This window comes from Cryphonectria parasitica (genome assembly GCF_011745365.1).
Source record: "Cryphonectria parasitica EP155 unplaced genomic scaffold M406scaffold_8, whole genome shotgun sequence".
In the NCBI taxonomy this organism is placed as follows: domain Eukaryota; kingdom Fungi; phylum Ascomycota; class Sordariomycetes; order Diaporthales; family Cryphonectriaceae; genus Cryphonectria; species Cryphonectria parasitica.
This window is the reverse complement of record NW_024468916.1, coordinates 2,897,727-2,918,404: the sequence shown is the minus strand read 5'-3', so window position 1 is coordinate 2,918,404 and position 20,678 is coordinate 2,897,727. Positions and strand designations below refer to the sequence as shown.

Below are 20,678 nucleotides of genomic sequence, written 5' to 3'. Positions count from 1 at the left end.
ACATGTACGCGTGGTGCTGTGACGGGACCCACTCTTTGTATCCATTCAGTAACCATGATGTGATCTCCTCACTTGCTTACGTGTGGTTGTTTCAAGATGGAGGAGAAGCTATCTGGAAACTTTGTTGAGAGCAAGAGACGGAAAAGGAAGAATAGAAGAAATAAAGAAGAGAAAAAAAGTATACGCCAGATTCTATGAGACAAGGTAAGATTATAAGCTCGATTTGTTAGTCACTGTGCTTGTTGGTTAGCCCATTGCTTATTTTTCTCTCAAAGATGCCCCTCGCACAGAAGTTGAAATTCAATAATGGGCTGGAGATTCCGGCTGTGGGACTCGGGACTTGGGTGAGAAGGTCTTCTCGATGAATTCTTGGTTGAATTCAGCAACACTGACGACAGTGCTGCTATCATTTAGCAATCCAAGCCGAACGAGGTCAAGGAGGCCGTCGAGGTGGCTCTCAAGTCTGGCTACACCCATATCGATGCTGCAGCTGCGTACGACAATGAGAAGGAGGTCGGCGATGCCATCAAGGCATCCGGCGTCGACCGCAAGAACATCTTCGTCAGTAAATTTTCTGGTCTAACTGGATTGACTCCTCAGATCATCATAGTTGTCCAATGCAGGAAGCTGACGAGCCCCATTGGAAATGATAGTTGACTAGCAAGTTATGGAACACCCATCATAAGGCCGAGGACGTCGAGAAGGCAGTCGACGCGAGCCTCGCGGACCTCCAGACCGACTACCTCGACCTCTACCTTGTACGTGAGCAGACTCGTGATCCATACGCCCTTCGTGGAAATGTTCCTCATCACTAATACACGTAAAAATAGATTCACTGGCCCGTCGCCTTCCGCAAGATTAACGAGACGGAGCGCTTTCCCATCAACGAGGAGACCTACGGCATGGACATTGTCGATGTGCCCCTCCTCGAGACCTGGAAGGCCATGGAGGCCCTCGTCAAGAAGGGCAAGCTCAAGACTATTGGCGTCTCTAACTTCACGGCGGCCAAGATCGAGGAGATCTGGGATGCAGCCGAGATCAAGCCCGCCGCGAGCCAGGTCGAACTGCACCCTTACTTTGCACAGCCAGATCTTGTCAAGTACTGCCACGACAAGGTGAATCTCCCCAGTGATCGATGATTATTGGACAAACTGCTGAATGTCTGTTTATTGCGTAGGGCATTGTCGTGCAGGCGTATAGTCCCCTGGGCAACAATATCTATGGCCTTCCCAAGTGAGTGCGCATGTATGTCCTGAGATGGAGAATTCTCGAGGGTATAAACTGATTACGGAACATCCAGGGCAATCGAAGATCCAGTCGTGATCGAGGCTGCTGAGAAGCTGGGCAAGACACCGGCGCAGGTGGTCCTCAGCTGGGTCGTGCAGCGAGATATCGTGGTGTTGACGAAATCGGTGACGCCTGCACGGATTAAATCCAACCTGGAGGGTATGTTTTACTCTTTCCTCCCCCTCTTTCTACATGCATTGATTCTGTGTCTGCTTCTTCTCCTCTTGCTCTTGTTCTCCTAAGCTGACACCATAGGGCAGTCTTCGAGCTTCCTCCGGATGTGTTCAACAAGATCGAAGCCCTTGATCGTAACCACCGCTATAATCTGCCTGCCAGATTGGGAATCGACATCTTTGGGGATGCAAAGCCTGGCGTGCTGGAGGAGGCCCTGGCAAAGTTCAAGGCGCAGAACAAGAAGGCTCGTGGGATCGACTCGTAGATACTTTGAAATTCTTTCATCATCTGTGTACTGCATCTAAAAATCTATGTAGCATGAAAGGATTCTCGCTGAGATTCTTATCAACGTAAGTCGAGCGAAAACTTCCTTGTAGAGTCTTTTTAATTGCCACACGGATTCACGAGATAATTACTACTTGATCGTGGCATGGATTTGAGGGGCGAACAGAGCGAAGAAGTGTCTCAATTACCACACAGGCTTGACAAATTACATCACAAGCACGAGGACAGACTTCTTTGTAGATCGGGGTAAGTGAAAAACGGTGAATTCAACCTCCGCAAAAAAAAAAAAAAGATGCGGGTCTTTCTCCGCCCCCGCCTTCAGGAATCCACATGAATCGTAGTATTCATGAGCCCCCTCACCTCCGAGCCGACATGCAAAGACAGACTATTTGTACTTTGACGTATTTATCACAATACAGACTCATTTCTCGGTTTTCTTACTCACTCCCCAATCCATATTTTCAAAGCTTTGTCAATTAACGTCTGCACAACGTGTGCTCACAGCCAAGATGGGCAAGATTGCATCCATGGAGTACTTCCGCGTCCCCCCGCGCTGGCTTTTCGTCAAGATTACCGACGACGCCGGCAACACAGGCTGGGGCGAGGCCACCCTCGAGGGCCACACACAGGCCGTCGAGGGCTGTCTGGACGCCTGGTTCGACCGGTACATTGGCTTCGAGGCCGATGACATCGAGCACATCTGGCAAATGTGCTGGCGGACGTCCTTTTACAGGGGTGGGCCTGTGTTCATGAGCGCTTTGGCTGGTATTGATATTGCGCTGTGGGATCTGAAGGGTTTGTCTTTGTCCCTTTTCAATTTTTATTGATTGTTATGACTTTTTTCCCTCATGGTGGGAGCCAAGTCCGCTAATTGAAATTTATCTTCTCTTTTTTCTTGCTCTGTTGTAGCTCGCAAACTTGGTGTGCCCATTTATCAGCTGCTGGGGGGCAAGGTCCGTGACAAGCTCAGAGTATATGCTTGGATCGGAGGTAATCGTCCAAGTAATGTGGCAGAGGAAGTGTAAGTCTCTATCAGAACAGCACCGTCTCTCTGATGACCTTCTAACCTAGAATCTCACACTGACTCGCTTTCATGATGATCCCCTTCTCGATAGAAAAGCAAGAAAGAGCCAAGGCTTCAACTGCATCAAGATGAACGGAACTGAAGACTTAGGCTGGCTGGACTCCCCCTCCGCCCTAGACGCCTGCGTCGAAAGAGTCAAAGCAGTGCGAGACCTAGGCCTGGACGCCGGCGTCGACTTCCACGGCCGCGTGCACAAGCCCATGGCCAAACAACTCGTCAAGCTCCTCGAGCCGCACCAGCCTTTATTCGTCGAGGAGCCGCTGCTCTCCGAGCACCTCGCGGGCATCAAGACCCTGGCCGACCAGACCAGCGTGCCCATCGCCCTGGGCGAGCGCCTCCACAGCAGGTGGGACGTGAAGCCCTTTCTCGAGGCCGGGTGCGTCGACATCCTGCAGCCGGACATCTCGCACGTCGGGGGCATCTCGGAGCTGAAGCGCATCGCGGCCATGGCGGAGGCGTACGATGTCGCCCTGGCGCCGCACTGTCCCCTGGGCCCCATCGCCCTGGCTGCGAACTGCCAGGTGGATCTGACCTGCCCCAACTTCGCCATCCAGGAGATGAGCCTAGGGATTCATTACAATGCCGGGGCGCAGGACCTGACGAGCTATACCAAGAACCCCGAGGTGTGGAATGTCAAGGATGGGTATATCGAGATGCTGACGGGGCCTGGCCTGGGCATCGAGGTGGACGAAGAGCAGGTGAGGGCCTTGTCCAAGGGCGCTGCGGCGTGGGTGAGCCCCGGTTTTATTGGGCCAGGTGGGGAGATTCGGGAGTGGTGATGGAGGTTACCAAGTACACAGGTAAAGATTGAAAAGTAACTGGTAAGCAGATTCAGTATGATGCCTCGCAGTAAGAAGTGGACAGGTAGCTCGCAAAGACTGATGGGGGTCAGATAGAACGAGCTCAGTGAGCTTCCTCAACTTATAATCATATGCGTAGTTTGCATTCTTGTAGTTGTTCCAGGGTATCGACTCACAATAATCCCATCTCATCATCAACTTGATATATGAATACAGGTCAGACCGCGAACAAACTGCGCCATTTCCCAAAGCATCATCCATCCCAAACCCAGCATAGACGACTCTTCACGGGGCAACACACCTCTCTCTCTCTCTCTCTCTCACACCCTCACACGAACCAACTTGTGTCCTCTTCTGGAATTCTGCAAACCGCTGCTCATACCGCTCCTGAAATGCAGTCCCCAGCCCCAGCAGCCGGATGGCATTCCCCGCCAGGACCCCAGCCCTCTGCTCCCAGGTCATGAACCCATCCAGACCCCGAGCCCCCTTGGCCGCACCAATCAGCATCTCCCCCGCCGTGGGCACCTCGCCCAGCGGAAAAGGATAGTCACTCCCCAAGACCATATTCGCCGATGGGATCTTGCGCAGCACATAGTCCAGCAGGTCCGGGTCGTGCACGAGGCTGTCGATCCAGATGTTCTGCCCGGACGCGAGATGCGCGGTGGGGGTGATGCCCTGGGCCGAGTGCGCCACCAGATCGGGTCGGCAGTCGAAGCCGTGCTGGATGCGGCCGAGGAGGGCTGGAAACGCGCCGCCGGCGTGGGCGAAGCAGAGGCGGAGGCTGGGGTGGCGGAGGAACACGCCAGAGGACGTGAGGTTGTGCATGGCTAGGGCTGTCTCGCAGGGCCTATTTGTTTTCTCTGTGGTTAGTTGTCGTCGTTCCCCTTTCCTATACTCCTACGACCTGGGAAAAGTGTCTTGTTGCCCCCGTCCCCGTCCCTGTCCCCAAGAAGATAACTTACATGCCGACGAGCCAGCTCCCCCAGAACTTGCCCCATCTCGCCTCGTTCTCCTTCTTCCACGAGTACCCCAGCGGGTGCACAAAGACAGCCATATCCAGCTCTTCGCACGCAGCCCAGAACGGCCCCAGCCTCTCATCATCCAGGTCCATCTCCCGCCCGCCCGCAAGAGGCACCGAAGTCCCAATCTGCACGCCCACCAGCCCAACCTCCCTCGCCCTTCTCAGCTCCGCCACGGCCTCGTCCACATTCTGCAGCGGCACTGTCGCCAGCCCGACGAATCTGTCCGGCTCGGCGCGGACGATAGCAGCAATGTGGTCGTTCAGCGACCTGGCCAGGGCAGTGGCGCGTCCAACGGGCGCGTCGTAGCAGAAGAGCAGCGGGACCGTCGACAGCACCTGCACGTCCACCCCTGCGGCGTCCATCTCGGCGGTCCTGGCCTTGGGGTCGTAGCAGTTGGGCTGGACGCGGCGGAAGTGCGAGCCACCGACAAACATGTCGATGTCGCCGCTGCCGTCGGTACAAGGGCGGAAGTCTGGCCAGGGGTAGTCGGCAGTGGCGCCATCATCGTCTTTGTCGTTGATTTCTGACGCGATGGAGGAGAGGTCTGGGAGCGAAGAGGGCATGATGTGTGTGTGTAGGTCGATCCTGTAGAGAGACTCGCCTGTGATTTGGCGGTGGGCGTGGTGGGCAGCGTGTGATTGGGTTGGTGGTGAGCCACTGGTGCTTGTCAGAGGCGTCGCGACACCAGATCCAGGTAAGGAGGAGGAGGGAGAAGAGGAGGAAGCGGAGTGGGAGGATGATCCTGCCGAGCAGCATTCGCAGCTGGAGGGTTTTGTGATCATGGTTGGTGCCATGGTTGATCGCCGTCCACTAGTTGGCCAGTATGTGTAAGAAGGAGGGAAGTATTTATTTCAAAGTGGTCAGTATCAGGTATCAAATTCCACAGCTCGTCTTCCTATGGTTAAGAAACTCAGTTATGTATATGTCAAGGAGTATATGAACGGGGTTGAGAAAGCAGAAAGGGAAGAAGGAGGAGGAAATGCTACCACGAACAGTTATCGAGGAGAGGAGAAGGATTAGGGAAAACAAGATTTGGAAAGGAAAAGCGTATCTTCCCCTCCCCCAGCCAAACCTAAATCTCCTTGTTCTGATCATCGTCCATTGTTGCCCATGGCGGAGTTCCTGGTGAGGAGCATCGCGGTAGGACCACTCGAATGTCTTCCGCTTCCGCGCAGTTCGGATGTAAAGAGAGGGTGGACCGGCGGCGGAAGGTTAGTGATTGCTAGGACCCGTTGTTTAGGCGTTGGCGGGGTCCATGGCGGAAGCTGCACCCTGTAGGGAAGCAGGCAGCGCAACCCAAATCAAGTTGCCAGGATCAGGGCCCAGGGTTTACCTCTGTAAGTCAAAATTGAGTAGGCTCCTCTGATGGGCGGTCTCAGTGGCAGTACTGGAGTCTAGAGAGCCAGGGAGGCCCATGTGCCTCTAACGAGCCCGCTGCATATCCGCTGGGAGCCAAGACCGTTTTCATGTCACAGGCTCTGACTACAAAGGCTACTTGGAAAGACGGGGGAATAAGAATAAAAAGTGGTCAAGAGGTATGCCGACGTCTGCCGCACGAAGTCAACCACTTCATCATCTCTACTATCCAATCACTCATCTCAAGTAAACTCGCCTCGCAACAAAAGAAAACTTATTCACTCCACCAAGCCATCATCAATTATTGAAGACAAACTCCAGACACGACCAAATCAGGGAAATATAACGAGAATGGCCAGCAACACATCATCACCCCAACCCCTCCCCCCGCCCATGGCCTTCGCCTCCTGGCTCACCCAGAACGAATCCCTCCTCCAGCCCCCCGTAAACAACTACTGCCTCTTCAGCGGCAAGGACATGGTCCTCATGGTCGTAGGCGGGCCCAACACGCGCAATGACTACCACATCAACGAGACCGAGGAGTGGTTCTACCAGCTCAAGGGTGCCATGTGCCTCAAGGTCGTCGAGACGGACGCCCAGGGGAACGAGGCCTTCAAGGACGTCGAGATCAAGGAAGGCGAGATGTTCCTGCTGCCAGGCAACACGCCGCACAACCCGTGCCGTTTCGCAGACACCATCGGCCTGGTCATGGAGCGCGTGCGGCCCGAGGGGAGCCTCGACCGCCTGCGGTGGTACTGCAAGAAGGGCGGGCACGAGAGGCCGACTGTGATTCGGGAGGAGGCGTTCCACTGCACGGATCTGGGGACGCAGCTGAAGCCGCTGATCAATCACTGGAGGGAGAACGAGAGCGTGAGGAAGTGTCCTGTCTGTGGGGAGGTGGAGGATCCGCAGTGAAGAGTTCGTGGCAGTGGATGGGTTTTGACGAGATGCCGGAACAGCCGGATATGTGTTATGTTTGAGTGTGTAAGTGGGTGAAGATGTCTATAGGGAACATCTCGGGTGAAATTCCATCTAGGCGCTGCAAATCAAATTCAAGAAGCCGGCTGGTCTTGGTAAAGCTTATGATAATTCTTTCCTACACCGTAGCTAGATGCACCGTACGTGCCACCGTAAACACATCCCTCGAGTATTCGCCGCCCTCCCTCCCCGTGCCCGAGTTCTTCATGCCTCCAAAAGGCGTGCCCAGCTCTCTCACCAGCCAGCAGTTCACCCACACCAACCCTGCCTGCAGCTGCTCGCCCACCCTCCTCATCCGCCCACCGTCCGTCGTCAGCAGCACCGCTGCAAGCCCGTACTCGCTGTCGTTGGCCAGCCGAACTGCCTCTTCCTCGTCGTCAAACGGCACGATCGTCACCACCGGACCGAAGATCTCGTCGCGCAGCAGCTCCGAACCCGCCGGCACTCCTGTCAGCACCGTAGGCTGGATCCAGTACCCTTTTTGCTGCTCTCCTCCCTCACCACTTCCAGTCTGAATCTCGGGCGGTACCTCGCCCGTATTGAACGTCATGCCCTGCTTTTGTGCGATCTCAAGGTATCCTCTGATCTTGGCGTAGTGCTGCAGGCTCACCACGGCGCCCACCGTCTCGCCCACGCGGTACTGTCTAGTGACATACTCGGTGAAGCCCGCCACAAAGTCCTCATACACGCTCCTCTCGACGTAGATGCGCGACCCGCAGAGACAAATCTCGCCCTGGTTCTCAAAGGCCGCCATGGCCGCCGTGCGCACCGTCTTTTCCCGAGTGGTCGCAGTCATGGCGTCAGCGAAAACCAGCGTGGGATTCTTGCCGCCCAGCTCGAGGGAGACATGCTTGTGGATCTGGTGCGCGGTGGCCCTGCGGATGGCAATGCCCGTCGCGGTGCCTCCCGTGAAGGACACGCCCTGGACGTCACGGTGGGCCACGAGCGCCGCGCCGGTGGTGGCGCCGTCGCCAAACAGCACGTTGATGACGCCAGCGGGCAGGCCGGCGCGGCCCAGGGCGGAGGCGAGCAGGAAGGCGCTCATGCTGGTGACCTCGCTGGGCTTGGCGACGGCGGTGCAGCCAAAGGCGAGGCAGGGGGCGATCTTCCACGTCAGGAGGTAGAGCGGCATGTTCCAGGGCGAGATGAGGACGAACACGCCCGCGGGGCTGCGGTGCTCATACGTGAGGGCCACGCCGTCGACCATCCTGGCTGATGTGGACTCGTGCAGGATGAATGTGGAGAAGTATCTAGAACATGGGGGTCCATGGTCAGCTTTCTTGAATGGAGATGGAATCATCTGGGTAGTTCCTCACGCGAAATTCGATACCGCCCTGTCCACTTCGACCCTCGCCCGCTCCAGCGTCTTGCCCTGGTCAAGGCTTTCCCAGACCGCAAACAGCTCCCGGTTCTCAGCAATAATCTCGCTGACCCTACGAAGCAGACGTGAGCGCTCTGCCCGCGGTGTCTTGCTCCATGCTGGGAAGGCAGCCCTGGCAGCGCTGACGGCGGCGTCGACCTCGTCGGCTGAGGCACATGGGACCCTGGCAATGAGCTTTCCAGTCTTGGGCTCGAACGAGTCTATGTACCTTGACGACTCTGCGGTGGTGAATTTATTGTTGGTGAAGTGCTCGAGGGTGACTGGCTTGCCATTGAGGTTCTCGAGGAGGGCGGTGGCCTTTTCAGGCGTGTTGGCTGCCCAGAGCGCGTCCAGGGCGCTGCTGCTGTGGGATGGTTGGTCCAGATCCAGGGTGACCATCGTGACTTGAGATCAAAATCCACCAGGTCTTGACTTCTCTGATCGAGGCTCAAAATCTGAGCAAATATCAATCCTTGAACAGACGGGTAGTCGTCAAGTCATGAAAGTATTTCTCGTACTTTGCGTAAGAGGACCGCCTACTGGCGGTTATTCAACGTTGCAGGTGTTGTTGCCGACGGGTGGCCCCTATATCTTTTACTGGCTTCACAGGCCCTCTACAGGTCTCTCCCTCTCTATCGGTCTCCCTTTTCAGGCCCTGAACACTGAAACTTGGCGTTTAGGCCTCGAACTTCACACCCTAAAGCATCGCTGACCCCGCCTAAACATTCCGCTTCCGCGATAGCTACCCCGCTATGGTCCCAAAAGCTCCTCCCAAAGCGGTAATGACAGGGCACCCAGAACCAATCGGAAGATCAGGAAGCCAAGCAGGAGCGGAAGACGGATGCTCGGCGCAATATGTGCCCAAAGCAAGCGCAACACATCATCACATCGTCGAGGAAAAGATTCCGGCCCGGCAGATGAGTGAGTCCCCCTCTTTGATGCGATACTACACCACCCTTTTTTACGCTCTCGGTTCTCCTCTTATATTTTGGATCTTCAGTATGAAGGGACCAATGAGAAGACAAATGATCTGAGATTAATGCCAAACCTAGCACGGAGACACTTCTTATCATCCATCAACTAAAGAAGATCTCCACCACTCTCACCTCTCAACTTGCTTAACAATTACAATACCAATTTCCCCCTCCTCCTCCTTCCCTTCAATATACACACCCCTCCCTGAAAATGGCATCACCAAACGGACAAGGCTTCTTTCTGCCCGCCGAACGAGCCCAAGGCCTCGCCAACTACCCACACGCCCGCACCGCCCCTTCCACCAGCCGCCTGCTCTTCGTGTCCGGCACCTCCTCCCGCCGAGGCGACGGTACCTACGAGGGCTGCGAGCCTTCTCCAGACGGCAACGGTTTCAAGCTCGACTGCGGCGCCCAGACGGCCGCCGTGCTACGCAACATTGAGACCATCATCCGCGGCGCCACGGATGGCGCGCGGGGACTCGAGAGTGTGGTGGATGCTACTGTGTTTTTGACGGACATGAGTGACTACGCTGCTATGAATGCGGAGTGGAATAAGTGCTGGCCGGACAAGGCCAAGGCTCCGGCCAGGACGTGCGTGCAGGTTGCGGCGCTGCCGAATGTGAGGCTGAATGTCGAGATCAAGTGTCAGGCACTGGTGGCGGAGTGAAGGATGACTTGGGTGGTTGGATGAAGACCAGAGAAGAGAGCAACTTCAGCTATAAACGCTGCCAGACTAGGAGGGGAAAGGCGAGTGATTCAAGGACGGCTGGGTCTGGGCTTTAAGGGATATGAAGGAACCCTTGTAACGTGTTCTTCTCTCGATGCGCTAGCGCGATGATCTCTGCACTGCAGCAGCAGCATTAGCACTGACGAGCAGCAGCAGACTAGCCTCGCATCTATATCTGGAGACAAGAAGAGGCTCCTGAGACAGGTTCACCGTCGGGTAGACGAAGCCAAGGACTCCCTCATCAAGCACAGGAGGGAGGTGTCTCGACTGAAAATGCTATGATTCAACGTCTCCCCTGAGCATGCTGTCTCTCAAATCCTTTCCAGTCGGACGAATCAAGCCGCCTTGCCCATACCTCCAGGAACCATCCCCCAACCCATCTGCTCATAAGTCCATCCAAAGACCGTACCGCTCTCGCTATGGTAATGCAGGAGGCTACGGTGCTTGCCATTCTCCTTGTGGATCCCATCAATGGCCTTCAAGTCGTCATCATCGAGTTGCACGAGCTGTTTCCCCCCTTACTCTTGTCAGTCAATCTTGCTTCTTCAAAACAACACAAGGTGCTCTCTATGTGTCGGTGGCGCGGGGCGGGCCTGGGTTCGACTTGCCGTAATGTTCTTCTTCATCCGCTCCGGGTTCTCGCTCTTGGGCACCACGACGATCCCATGCTGCACAGCCCAGCTTAAAACAACCTGGCCCTCGCCCACGCCGTGCTTCTTGGCGATTTTGACAATCGTCTCGTCCGACAGCACAGGGGACACCGTCCCAGCCTGGGGCTGTCCGATGGGTGAGTACGCCGTCAGCACGATGCCGCGCGCTGAGCAAAACTCCTGCAACGCCGTCTGCGGCAGCAGCGGGTGCAGCTCGACCTGGTTGACAGCGGGCACCACGACGGAGGAGGAGGTGGTGGTGGTGGTGTCATCGCCCAGCAGCTTCTTCAGCAGGGGCACACCAAAATTGGACACGCCGAGGGCGCGAACCTTGCCCGTGTCGAGGAGTTTGACCATCTCGGCCCAGGTCTCATGGATGGTGGGGCTCTCGTCCGGCTGCAGGGTCTGGCCATCCCGAATGGCCTGGGGCCAGTGCATGAGATACAGGTCAATGTACTCTGTGCCAAGAGTCTCGAGGGATTTTTGGAAGGCGGCGGCGACCTGGTGGTGGTCCTTGTTGTTTCTTTGATTGTTTGTGCGTGTGGTTAGAAGGCTTGAAAGAAGACAAAAAAAACCAAGAAAAAAAAAGAAAAAAAAGGAAAGGCACAGATAAAGACGCTGATGAGAGGAGAAAGGCAAGGGGGTCGCTGTGGAGGGGAAGGTGCTGCTACTCACAGCTTGGTCGTCACAAAAAACTCCTCACGAGGGAGGCCCGAGTCGCGCAAGGCCTTGCCGACGTCCTCCTCGTTCTGGTAGCCATCCGCAGTATCGAAATGACGATAGCCAGCCTTGATGGCGTTGAGACACATCCCGTAGACCTTGCCTCCGCTGCCGGGGCTGCCCATCCAGCATCCTGCCGCGTTGTTGTGTTTGTCAGTACGTCATAGACTGCGAGGAGGAAAGGGACGGGGTTAACTGTGGTTGTGCAGGGCTCATGGAAGGAAACGGATGTAATTGTTAAATCACGTACCCATTCCCACTGAGGGCATGAGGACGCCATTGTTGAGTTTGAAGGATGGAATGTTGGCAGCCATGGTGAGGTATGTGTGTTTGTACTTTATGTATTTCGGTATAGCCTGATATGTTGTGTGACTCGGCTACTTTTTGTTGTTGCTGGGAAGGGTAGGATGTTTGGGTAAACTTTGGGGTAATTATTTTCGGCCTACGGCAGCAGCAGCAGTGGTGATGGCGACATCATGCCGCTCCGGCTGAATAATTCAACCTGAGTGTGGGTAACGGCAACTACTTGGATCCAATAAGAGGCAAGCCGCAGCGGGTCTCGCGCGCATCGGGAACGTAACGTGTGTCTTATCAACACCGCACTGGTTAAATCCGAAGCATGACTAAATCAATCCCGCTGAATTATTGCCGGTTCGAGTGAGAAGGTTGAGATGGATCACTGTGCAGTAGTGCACTGTACGTCACCCTTCGTTTAACTTTACCGCATAGAAGAAGCAGACAGGGCGTGTCGCAAAATTGATCAGAACATGCGAATTCTCTTGCGCATAGCCAGTCCGGGCATCTTGGCTCATGGCGGCGCATGGATGGGCTGCTCGCAGTAAGCAAGAGACAAATGAAGTATTCAAGAAGAGAATAGTATTCGAATTGGCCAATAGTCTGAACAACCAATAAAAGGAATAAAAAGGAAACGCCACAAGAACTTGGTTGATTGGAGCTGAATGACGGGTCTCAGGTCCAACACTCACATCATTCCTGACGCAGCATCACCGCCATGATGACTCCAACTCCGCCTTGCCCGTACGAGAGAGCAACGACCACGGACAAATTTCCTGCCTCACAGACTCCATCTGTACGAGCACCTCGGGTCAGACTCCGATCGCGACCATCATCTTGTTGCCGTACCTTGCTGGAGCAAGACTGCCCAATGGCGCACCATCCCTCTTTCCCCCTCTCTCTGTGGATTCGTCAACTACCCCCATCCAAGCACTTTGGTTCCCGCATCCACCAACACCAAGCCCTAAACATTTTCTTCCCCGGCCCCCTTTCCCTCACATCACCATCGTAATAATCAACACAACCGGCCACGGAACAGAAAGGATAATCGCCGCAATGACAGACATGAAGTTGATCTCTCCCGTGCCGTGCGGGCCCCGCCACCTGTCGATCAGCGACAGCACGGTCCAGATCATCCCGATGGCGTAAAAGGTCGAGGCCCAGAGGATCCCCAGCGTCAGGTCCGCCAACGCGTCCGAAGGGCTGATGGCGTCGCGCGCGTCGATCGCGGTGGAGAGCTGCACGAAGCCTACTGACGACATTTTGATGGTGTTGAGGAGAGAAGACTTCGTCCTTGGGGGTAATATTGTATAATCTCTCGATCTCGGCTTGTTGACAAAGGAAGCAACTCTTTCTTGTTTTCTTTTTCTCCTTCTCGGTTTGCTCAAATGTTGTCCCTGCTCCGGTGGCTGACTTTAGGTGGAGCGAAGATCGTGAGGGTTCTCTCTGTTTTCTTTCGGGGTTGAGCGCCCAGCGCAACGACAGCAGGAGCGATGGGTAGTGGGGCAGTGAGATGCCACGAAGATTAAAACCCCAAAATTATGTAAGGTCTGCCTGAATGCTTTTCTCGGGACCGGCCTGCAAGGAGGAGCGAAAAGAAAAGGGAAATAAGAATAATAGAAAGATTGACCAGCAATTAGCGAGCGAACGGACAAAAGAGGAGGCTTGTTTTCGGTGCAGGAAGAGAGGGAAAGAAGAGGGTGTGATTGTGACGTGTGACGGTCTCCTGCAGAGCCATCCTTGGTCACTTATTGGATCGAGCACACGCACAGCACACACTGAATAGCCGTACATCCGATTCACCTCCTCCCTCCTCCCTTTCTCCTCCAAATTCGCAGATCTTACAACCCCACCGCGGTGTTCTTGTCGGTAGGTCAACCTTGGTGTTGCAGCCTCTGTCAGGGGCCCTCTGCTTGATACGAATGATCGCCAAAGCTAAGCGCCAGATGTAACACTCTCCTTGCGGATCCCGGCCTCACTTGGGCGGTATTGATCTCTCTCTCTATAATCTGCAAGCACCATGATAATTGATTTGTTATAGTTATAGACCATTCTTGCGTGGTACATCTGTCATCGAGCTCATTCTCGTCTTATTTTTCAAGCCGTCCGGTTGCTTGGCGCTAGATGGATGACTTCTCATCTCGTTTCCGTCTCTTTGCCAGCACCACCATCGTTAATAATTCAACCATCCCAAAATTATTCCCAACTTAATCTAGGAATTGACTTCATCACACATACCGTCAAAACGTAGGCTCCGTGCCAGACCGGGTCAATCCACCCGGAAAGCCTCCTCCTCACCAGTTAAGGGTGCTTGCCATCGCCATTGACATCCACAGTGGTTGATCGCCATCGTGAAACGGGGACCCACTCACCAGACAAGACAGCAGACCTTCCCCCCGCCAGTCTTTGTGTATCCACACAGAGCGTATGCTTGTGTTATGTTATATTCATTTTTCTACGTAGATGCATGCATAGTTTCCGTTTTCTCGTTTTCGTAGCAACGTCAGGCGACCAGGAGGACCATTTCATGCCATCTTCTGTCTGGCAGGGCATTACTAATCCCTGGACGACCCACTGTATCGAAGCAAGAATCTGCTGTGGTAAGAGGTTAATGAGGTTGGTCAATAAAGCAGATTGTATCTGCAACGTCGAAAAGGGAGAATTAGAGAAACAAGAAAAACGAAGAAAAGGCTGCTGTGGAGGGAGGGAGAGGCGGCCATGACTAAACCTGCTTGAGCTACTTGCCACCTTCCCTGAACAACGTCTCCTACCGCCACAAATACAATCATCTTCACGCCAAATCACACACATACAAGCATGTTGGAATGCATCGATATAATTACGAGATACCAAATATGTACATGAACTCTCAAAATTGACACTGGCGCTCGAGGTTGGTTTGACACCTGGTCCCGCGGGCTCTAAACGAACTTGGCCCCCGGTCAACGCAAGCTTCTCGTCGGCCAATGCTTCAGGTTTCGGAGCCTGCAAGGCACCACCACTGCTTAGGTCGAGCTGATGACACCATCCTGGAGCATCTGCGTGAAGGCCTGGAGGGCGACGACGGGTTCTGTATGTTCCGATTTTTGATTAGCCACTGAAAATCGTCTTCTTTTTTTATTGGTTGCATCCGGGGGGAGGAGGGAGATGTCATGTATTGCAGTCGACAAAACTTACGGTAGTAGGGAACCTCGTGTCCGGCCTCATACTAAAAAGAAGAAGAAAAAAAGTCAGCATGGAGTTCCTTCGACGGTCTACAAAATTCAAACGATAAGATAATACGTACCACACGCAGGAAGTTCAGGTTGCCAACACTCTTGAACTGGCCTCCCGAGACGCCATCGACCGTGTACTCAGAAAGCTCTGTGGCCTGGAACTCGGCCGCATCCGTGTAGTTGAGGTTGTTCACCACAAGCTGGCTACCATACCAGTTGCAAATCCAGTCTAAGAGATAGTTAGCTTAGATTCGTTCTTCACCATCTTTCTCCTCTTTGTTTCTTTCTTCTTCTTCTTTAGGGAGTTTGCTTACCCAGATCACCAGCCCAGATGAGAACATTGACACCGCTCTGGACCACCTCGGCAAGGGGCTCTAGGAAGGACCGGGCCTCGTCTCCAGTGGCGACGATCTTGGCGTACGGGCCGGTCGGGCACTCTTGGTAGTCCGTCTGCGCGCCAATGGCTGTCATGACGGAGGACTCCTGTTCAAGAACACAAATATGCGGTGATTAATTCATGATGTCCTCAGTAGCGTCAACGCTTGGCGAAGTGGACGAAGAAAGAGGCTTACCGCGAGGTAGTCTGCGTAGGTCTCTGGCGGGTCGGTGCTCTCATCGCTCCGGGGCTCGAGGACGTCATAGACGTTGAAGTTGTTGGCCTCCTGTTTTACACAGTTAGTACGCGTCTTCTATAACTTGTACAAACATGGAAGATAAGAGGACGAAGGACTGGCCTACCTCGATAGGTGTCTCGGTGGCGGACGAGCAGGTGCTTCCAGCAGACAGGCAAGCGGCGTTGTTGCCAGTAAGACCAGTGCAGCTAGCGTAGGCGGGAACGCAGTCCTCGGTGTCTACCAAGACAAAATTCGTTAGTCTGATGTATGTTTGGTACAATTTGGGCAGCGTCAAGATATCTCTCGTCATGATTTGATGACTCGCGCGAAGGCCCGTCTTGGGTCAGGCTATACGTACAAGCATCCCTTGAAGAATTAACAGCGTTAGCAAGCCTCTCCTTTCAGTGAAACGGCGCCCCCAACACAAAAACTCCACTCACATGTAGCTCTCATACTGCTTGAGAGTGATGAGCTGGTTGTAGGTGTTGTTGTAGGCGAAGATGGGGTAAGCCTAGAGAGTACAAGATCAGTTCTCGGTCCAGCCACCACGACTGAATGTTAACAAACCTGGTATTGCAGCTCGGGGTCGATCCATCCTATTAGACTGTCAGCATACACGAGCGTTCGATGAGGGTGTGATGCACTAGAATACGTTCTCCAAACCGCCGGTCCGTCGTTTGGACACGTCCACTCGTTCACGCACTGTCCACCAAGGACCAAAATTGCGCTACACAACACCAACACCACCACCACCAGAAGTTAAGACGTACCGTTGTTGATGCCAAGAGCAATCAGGTTAATGACCTCTCCATCAATAGTGCCGGCCTCGATCTGGGCGTTCTGCGACTGGAAGTAGCTCGAGAACTCCGGGCCATAGTGTCCACCGTACGACTCGGTGAAGAGGGCAAAGTCACGGCTCTCATATGTGGGGAAAGCGGCGTAGAAGTTCTGCAGGAACTGCCAGACATACTCGGCCGCGGTGACGGTCGAGGTTGCCGAGTCGGTTCCGTAGCTGAAGCCGACACCTGAGGAAAGAGCAAGGGTTAGTCGCTATTTCTGAAAGAGTCGGGGACTAAGGCGGTAAGAGAGAAGGAGAAGGGTAAGAAAAGGCTTACCGATGGGCTCGTCAACGTAGAGCATGTTTGCGACGTTGTTCCAGGAGTACTCGTTCAGGCTGGGCTCGGTGGAGCCGTTGACGAAGTGGCATGGTCCTAGAGGTAGTCAAATGTCAGTATTTCTCAATTCATTGAGAGGGTGCACCAAGCTCGGAGCAATAGTAGCCCAGCTTTTCCTGGGAACAGATCTCGTAGTTGGAAAGGGCGAAGCAAAGCACGAACCGTGTTCCTGGAAGAGACCAATCCTGTAGGGAAAATCATCACGTCAGTAAACTCCTTTTTTTTTCCTTTTTTTTTTTTTTAGGTCCAGTTTGTGGTGCCCGAGAGCACAACGAAAGTAGACGCCCACTGAACAAGGAAAGTGTTGCGTGGCTTACATGGAAGAGCATCCAGGGCCACCGTTGAGCCAGAGAACCAGAGGAGCTGTGGTGGGATTGGCGCGGGCCTCAAAGAACCAGTACCACATGTGCATGGTGCTCAACGAGTTCAGGTCGGCATCGAGGTAGCCCGAGTAGGTGGTCACACCCGGGGTCGTCTCCTATGTGGGTATTAGTAACTCATCGTCAATGGAAAGAGAAAACAAATAATGCTGGAAATACTGACGCAGATGCCAGAGTTCTCCACGTAGGCCAGAGAAGTCTTGTCACCAGCGCGCTTGAAGACATTGTACTCCACATCCCCGCGCGTCTCGAGGTACCTCTTGTGAAGGCCCTCGGAGCTCTGCGACTTGGGAGCAGCCATCGCCAGGCTGGCGAGGCCCAGGGAAGCCAGGATCCTGAGAGACATCTTGTTGAATTACCGAAACAGTGCGTCTCGTCTTAAGTAAGTGAAGAAAGGACGGCTGAGTCGATCAGAAGGGTCTGATGTGCCCGCTTGACTGGTCTCGAGCGTGGGAAGGCGCAACGGGATGGGAGAGAAAAGAGAGAGAGAGAGAGACAGAGAGAGAGAGAGAGAGAGAGAGAGAGAAGAAAGAGAGGTCAACGGGGTGACCTCGGGGCCTCATATACTTGATCTAATTACATCTCGAGCGCCCACCTGGACCAGATACGAGGCCTTGCACCGCCAAGACGCAAGCTCGACATTTGAGCAGCTACCATGCATTGTTTCCTTCCTACCTTCTGCCTACTTCTGAGTCCCATAATCCAAGGGCTGTGCGAGCGCTGTCGTGATTGCCAGGAACGGACTGCCACTTTGAGAAGGTATCCTTTTCGCAGTCGTGCAAATGGGCGGAACCTTGGCTGGAAACATACTTAGTAATTACGACACCAGCGACAAGGCAGGGTCAGCTGAGGCATTCTCTCATGATTTTGCTTTGAAAGGTATGGGGCTTGGGTGTTCTAACTACGCTACATAGCACAATTCCACACCTTGCAGATCGAGGAGGTCGAAATAAGGTCCATACGGCGGAGACGGGCTAATCCGCGAATGGCAGCTCGGCAAGGCCTAGGAACCGCCGAGTGGTTCATCAATGGGGTCGTCCATGGGCTTGGTTGTTCATGCGACCTCCCTTTTTGGGCATGGTCAACATAACCAAGCGGATGGGATCAACCGTGTAAGTTTCACGCCAGGTCCACATGCCATTAAGCTTGAATGCCGAAATCATTGGGTGTCAGTGGGCACATGGAAGATCACCTTGTTCCTTCAAGTTTTCCATGCGTATTCTCTGGCATGGTCACTGGACGGTCTACCATCTTGGCGGAAATGTTGCAGGGCAAATAAAGTTTGCGTGTCTGTGTGTTCGTCCTGCATCTGTCGGCTCCACAAATGGACTTCGAGAAGCCGCAAAATTAAGATGGGATGGTGGAGGTGAATGAATGCCTCGGATGAAATTCAAGTCTAACAAGTCAGCAACGACGGGCACTGACAAGGCCGTTCAGGGATGGCAGGTGGTAGGCGAGGCACAGATTCGAGGTCCATATCTGCCATGATATTAATTTCTTGGTCCAATGCAAAAAGCCTGTGTCAGCCATTCGACCATTCGTCCTGAGTGAATCCTTTGCTGGTATTGGACACCTTGCTTCCGGCGTGGGGGAAGTCATAGCGCACTGCGAGCAAAGATGAGGCGTGTGTTTGCATTGATGGGACAGGAGCTATGTGATATATAGAAACCTGGTCATTCCTCTGCTGGTCCTATCTCACTAACGCGATTTTGTCATCCTAAGCACGTAACATACTTGGCAAACTCCTCATCGCTTCTGAGTCTGTAAACATCCTCTGACCTAAGACAACACGCTACATCCACATTCCCCTCCACACTCTTCGGCATGAGATAAAGAAGCCCTTCAATAGGTGCAAATTTAGGTCTTCTTGTAAAGACCGACCTGCCCAATCTGCCAAAGACGATGTCACTGAAACCGAGCCCAGACCAGCTTGACAGCATCAGATCAAAGCCATCCGCCGTGTCCATCCCAGCGCCCTGCGACAGCGCCCCTTTATCCTCTGAAGCAGCGAGGGCCGTGGCAAAAGACTGGATCTCCACTGGGCGAATTGCATCCAGATCTGCGCGCATCTGGCGCGCCAGGCTGCCAAAGTTATCTGTAATGGTGGCCACGGACTCCATCAGGACTTCGCTGCTGACGCACCAGACGAGATGGCCCATGTAGCCGGCGGGAATTCCCAGGAAGCGTCTACCATTGACCGCGCGGCAAAAGATGGCCTTGGGTGCCATCCTGTGCATGCGCTTTAGCCGTGCTGCTGTGATTCTTGCGCAGAGGAAGGCGGTGAGCGCATCGTCTGTCGACACCCATTGTGCTGTCTTGTCGTTGCACTGATCGCCTGGTGGTGGTCTTGAAGCGAGCTCTTTGAGTTCCACAAGTTTATCGGCAGGGAAGTGTAAGTCTACCCACTGTGCAACAACAGCTGGTGTCTGGGGCTGCGAAGGGGGCTGTTGTACCTCCTTCTCCCTGACAAGGTATTCTGCCGTGTATTAGGACTAGTTATGGGCGAGGGAGGAACCGGGGGGAACGATATTATGGCACTTACTGCTCATATCAACCTTTTCATCGTCTGGCCCAAGTAATTTCACTATGTCTCGCCGATCTAGATTGCCCTGCTCAACCTCGTCATCTGAGAAAATTTCAGTGCGGAGAGCTTTTGCGTATAACCGAATCACTTGGCCTAGCCCGTTCATATCCATGATGGTGTGATTACCCTGGAACGCAAGAATCACACCCCCATGAACAAAATTGGCCTGGATCTCTACCACAGGGGCAGGCTTTTCTGATTCGTCGTATAGATCAGGCAAAGGCCTGTGAACAGAAAGCAAGTGTCCGTCAAGCATCTCCATAGGAGCTCCTCGCTTCATAATCGTTTCGAAAGGCTGGCATAGTTGTGTGCAGTCTTTGAAGATGACGAGGCTCGTCCTTGCGCTTGGAGGATACGGCATCACCGTGGCCAGTCCAGTCTTGCCCGGACCGGCACCTCGGCGGACCACATGGCCTGCGAGATAGGGAAATGCTCTGGTGAGCCGGTCTGCGGCGCGATACAGCTCCTCCATCACGGACTGGGGCTCGGCAGTGCACGGGTACCCCAAAGCAATGACCGTCTAGAAACACCCATCATCAGCTAATGAAAAATCACCGTTACTTTGCAGGAATAGTTCAGAGTTCCACTCCATGCTCGACAGGATACAAGGGACCATATTACATATGTCTTGATGAAGGTTGACTGTCCGAGGACATCCTGAATATGGGCGAACGGAAATTCCTCGTCATCCATGGCGATCTTTTGAGGCTGTTGAGAGTCGATGATAAATTGAAGGAGGCTCGTATATACCGATCAAAAATTGATGCCATCAGAGCCAGTATTGGCCTGTTATAAAAAATGTCAGAAGCAGGAGATTTCACAACTACGGGAATGGCATTCACGGACGGAGTCACACCGCGATAAGGGATGATCACCAAAGCAATAAGCGGCCTCCGGAGCCGAGGCGTCTCGTGCCGTTTCCCGTGGTGCATGACACTAAGACAACTAAGCGAGACAGAATCCACAGTAAATACTGTGAAAGAATTGTTGGAACACGCC

The 20,678-nt window shown here is 53.9% G+C and overlaps 10 protein-coding genes across 10 annotated transcripts; 4 read left to right on the top strand and 6 right to left on the bottom strand.

The window, feature by feature from the left end:
• Nucleotides 1-275: 275 nt before the first annotated feature.
• M406DRAFT_95189 (uncharacterized protein) lies at nt 276-1,800 on the top strand (the record flags this gene model as incomplete). Its single annotated transcript, XM_040926293.1, has 7 exons — nt 276-344; nt 415-561; nt 654-758; nt 831-1,115; nt 1,178-1,233; nt 1,301-1,446; nt 1,548-1,800. The coding sequence occupies 7 exons, from the start codon at nt 276-278 to the stop codon at nt 1,724-1,726; spliced, it is 987 nt and encodes a 328-aa protein (XP_040772939.1). The 3' UTR covers nt 1,727-1,800.
• A 455-nt stretch (nt 1,801-2,255) lies between these two features.
• Nucleotides 2,256-3,609, top strand: M406DRAFT_295677 (enolase C-terminal domain-like protein; the record flags this gene model as incomplete). The annotated part of the gene is made up of 3 exons (XM_040919205.1): nt 2,256-2,541; nt 2,656-2,767; nt 2,862-3,609. The coding sequence occupies 3 exons, from the start codon at nt 2,256-2,258 to the stop codon at nt 3,607-3,609; spliced, it is 1,146 nt and encodes a 381-aa protein (XP_040772938.1).
• A 144-nt stretch (nt 3,610-3,753) lies between these two features.
• M406DRAFT_358158 (uncharacterized protein) lies at nt 3,754-5,747 on the bottom strand. Its single transcript, XM_040923813.1, has 3 exons — nt 5,646-5,747; nt 4,593-5,547; nt 3,754-4,477 (listed from the first exon to the last, which is right to left on the bottom strand). Exons 2-3 carry the CDS (start codon nt 5,444-5,446, stop codon nt 3,916-3,918), a joined length of 1,416 nt encoding a protein of 471 aa, XP_040772937.1. The 5' UTR covers nt 5,447-5,547; nt 5,646-5,747; the 3' UTR covers nt 3,754-3,915.
• Nucleotides 5,748-6,359: 612 nt separating this feature from the next.
• M406DRAFT_266661 (3-hydroxyanthranilic acid dioxygenase) lies at nt 6,360-6,923 on the top strand (the record flags this gene model as incomplete). Its single annotated transcript, XM_040917817.1, has 1 exon — nt 6,360-6,923. One exon carries the CDS (start codon nt 6,360-6,362, stop codon nt 6,921-6,923), a length of 564 nt encoding a protein of 187 aa, XP_040772936.1.
• Nucleotides 6,924-7,104: 181 nt separating this feature from the next.
• M406DRAFT_342630 (aldehyde dehydrogenase) lies at nt 7,105-8,745 on the bottom strand (the record flags this gene model as incomplete). The annotated part of the gene is made up of 3 exons (XM_040921791.1): nt 7,105-8,236; nt 8,303-8,583; nt 8,629-8,745. The coding sequence occupies 3 exons, from the start codon at nt 8,743-8,745 to the stop codon at nt 7,105-7,107; spliced, it is 1,530 nt and encodes a 509-aa protein (XP_040772935.1).
• Nucleotides 8,746-9,301: 556 nt separating this feature from the next.
• Nucleotides 9,302-10,462, top strand: M406DRAFT_358157 (YjgF-like protein). Its single transcript, XM_040923812.1, has one exon. It carries the CDS (start codon nt 9,532-9,534, stop codon nt 9,985-9,987), a length of 456 nt encoding a protein of 151 aa, XP_040772934.1. The 5' UTR covers nt 9,302-9,531; the 3' UTR covers nt 9,988-10,462.
• On the bottom strand, nt 10,419-11,765 carry M406DRAFT_282056 (aldo/keto reductase; the record flags this gene model as incomplete). The annotated part of the gene is made up of 4 exons (XM_040918467.1): nt 11,668-11,765; nt 11,373-11,550; nt 10,652-11,220; nt 10,419-10,564 (listed from the first exon to the last, which is right to left on the bottom strand). Coding segments are annotated over exons 1-4 (957 nt in total), but the record flags the coding sequence as incomplete, so codon positions are not given.
• A 950-nt stretch (nt 11,766-12,715) lies between these two features.
• Nucleotides 12,716-12,919, bottom strand: M406DRAFT_20525 (uncharacterized protein; the record flags this gene model as incomplete). Its single annotated transcript, XM_040915460.1, has 1 exon — nt 12,716-12,919. A coding segment is annotated over one exon (204 nt), but the record flags the coding sequence as incomplete, so codon positions are not given.
• Nucleotides 12,920-14,716: 1,797 nt separating this feature from the next.
• Nucleotides 14,717-17,396, bottom strand: M406DRAFT_265386 (putative carboxypeptidase S1; the record flags this gene model as incomplete). The annotated part of the gene is made up of 13 exons (XM_040917730.1): nt 14,717-14,781; nt 14,889-14,919; nt 14,998-15,155; nt 15,241-15,409; nt 15,499-15,588; nt 15,665-15,800; nt 15,996-16,051; nt 16,108-16,136; nt 16,311-16,565; nt 16,656-16,751; nt 16,878-16,900; nt 17,033-17,193; nt 17,259-17,396. 13 exons carry the CDS (start codon nt 17,394-17,396, stop codon nt 14,717-14,719), a joined length of 1,407 nt encoding a protein of 468 aa, XP_040772931.1.
• Nucleotides 17,397-18,807: 1,411 nt separating this feature from the next.
• M406DRAFT_266980 (uncharacterized protein) lies at nt 18,808-20,372 on the bottom strand (the record flags this gene model as incomplete). Its single annotated transcript, XM_040917847.1, has 3 exons — nt 18,808-19,558; nt 19,634-20,199; nt 20,301-20,372. The coding sequence occupies 3 exons, from the start codon at nt 20,370-20,372 to the stop codon at nt 18,808-18,810; spliced, it is 1,389 nt and encodes a 462-aa protein (XP_040772930.1).
• Between the last annotated feature and the right edge of the window lie 306 nt (nt 20,373-20,678).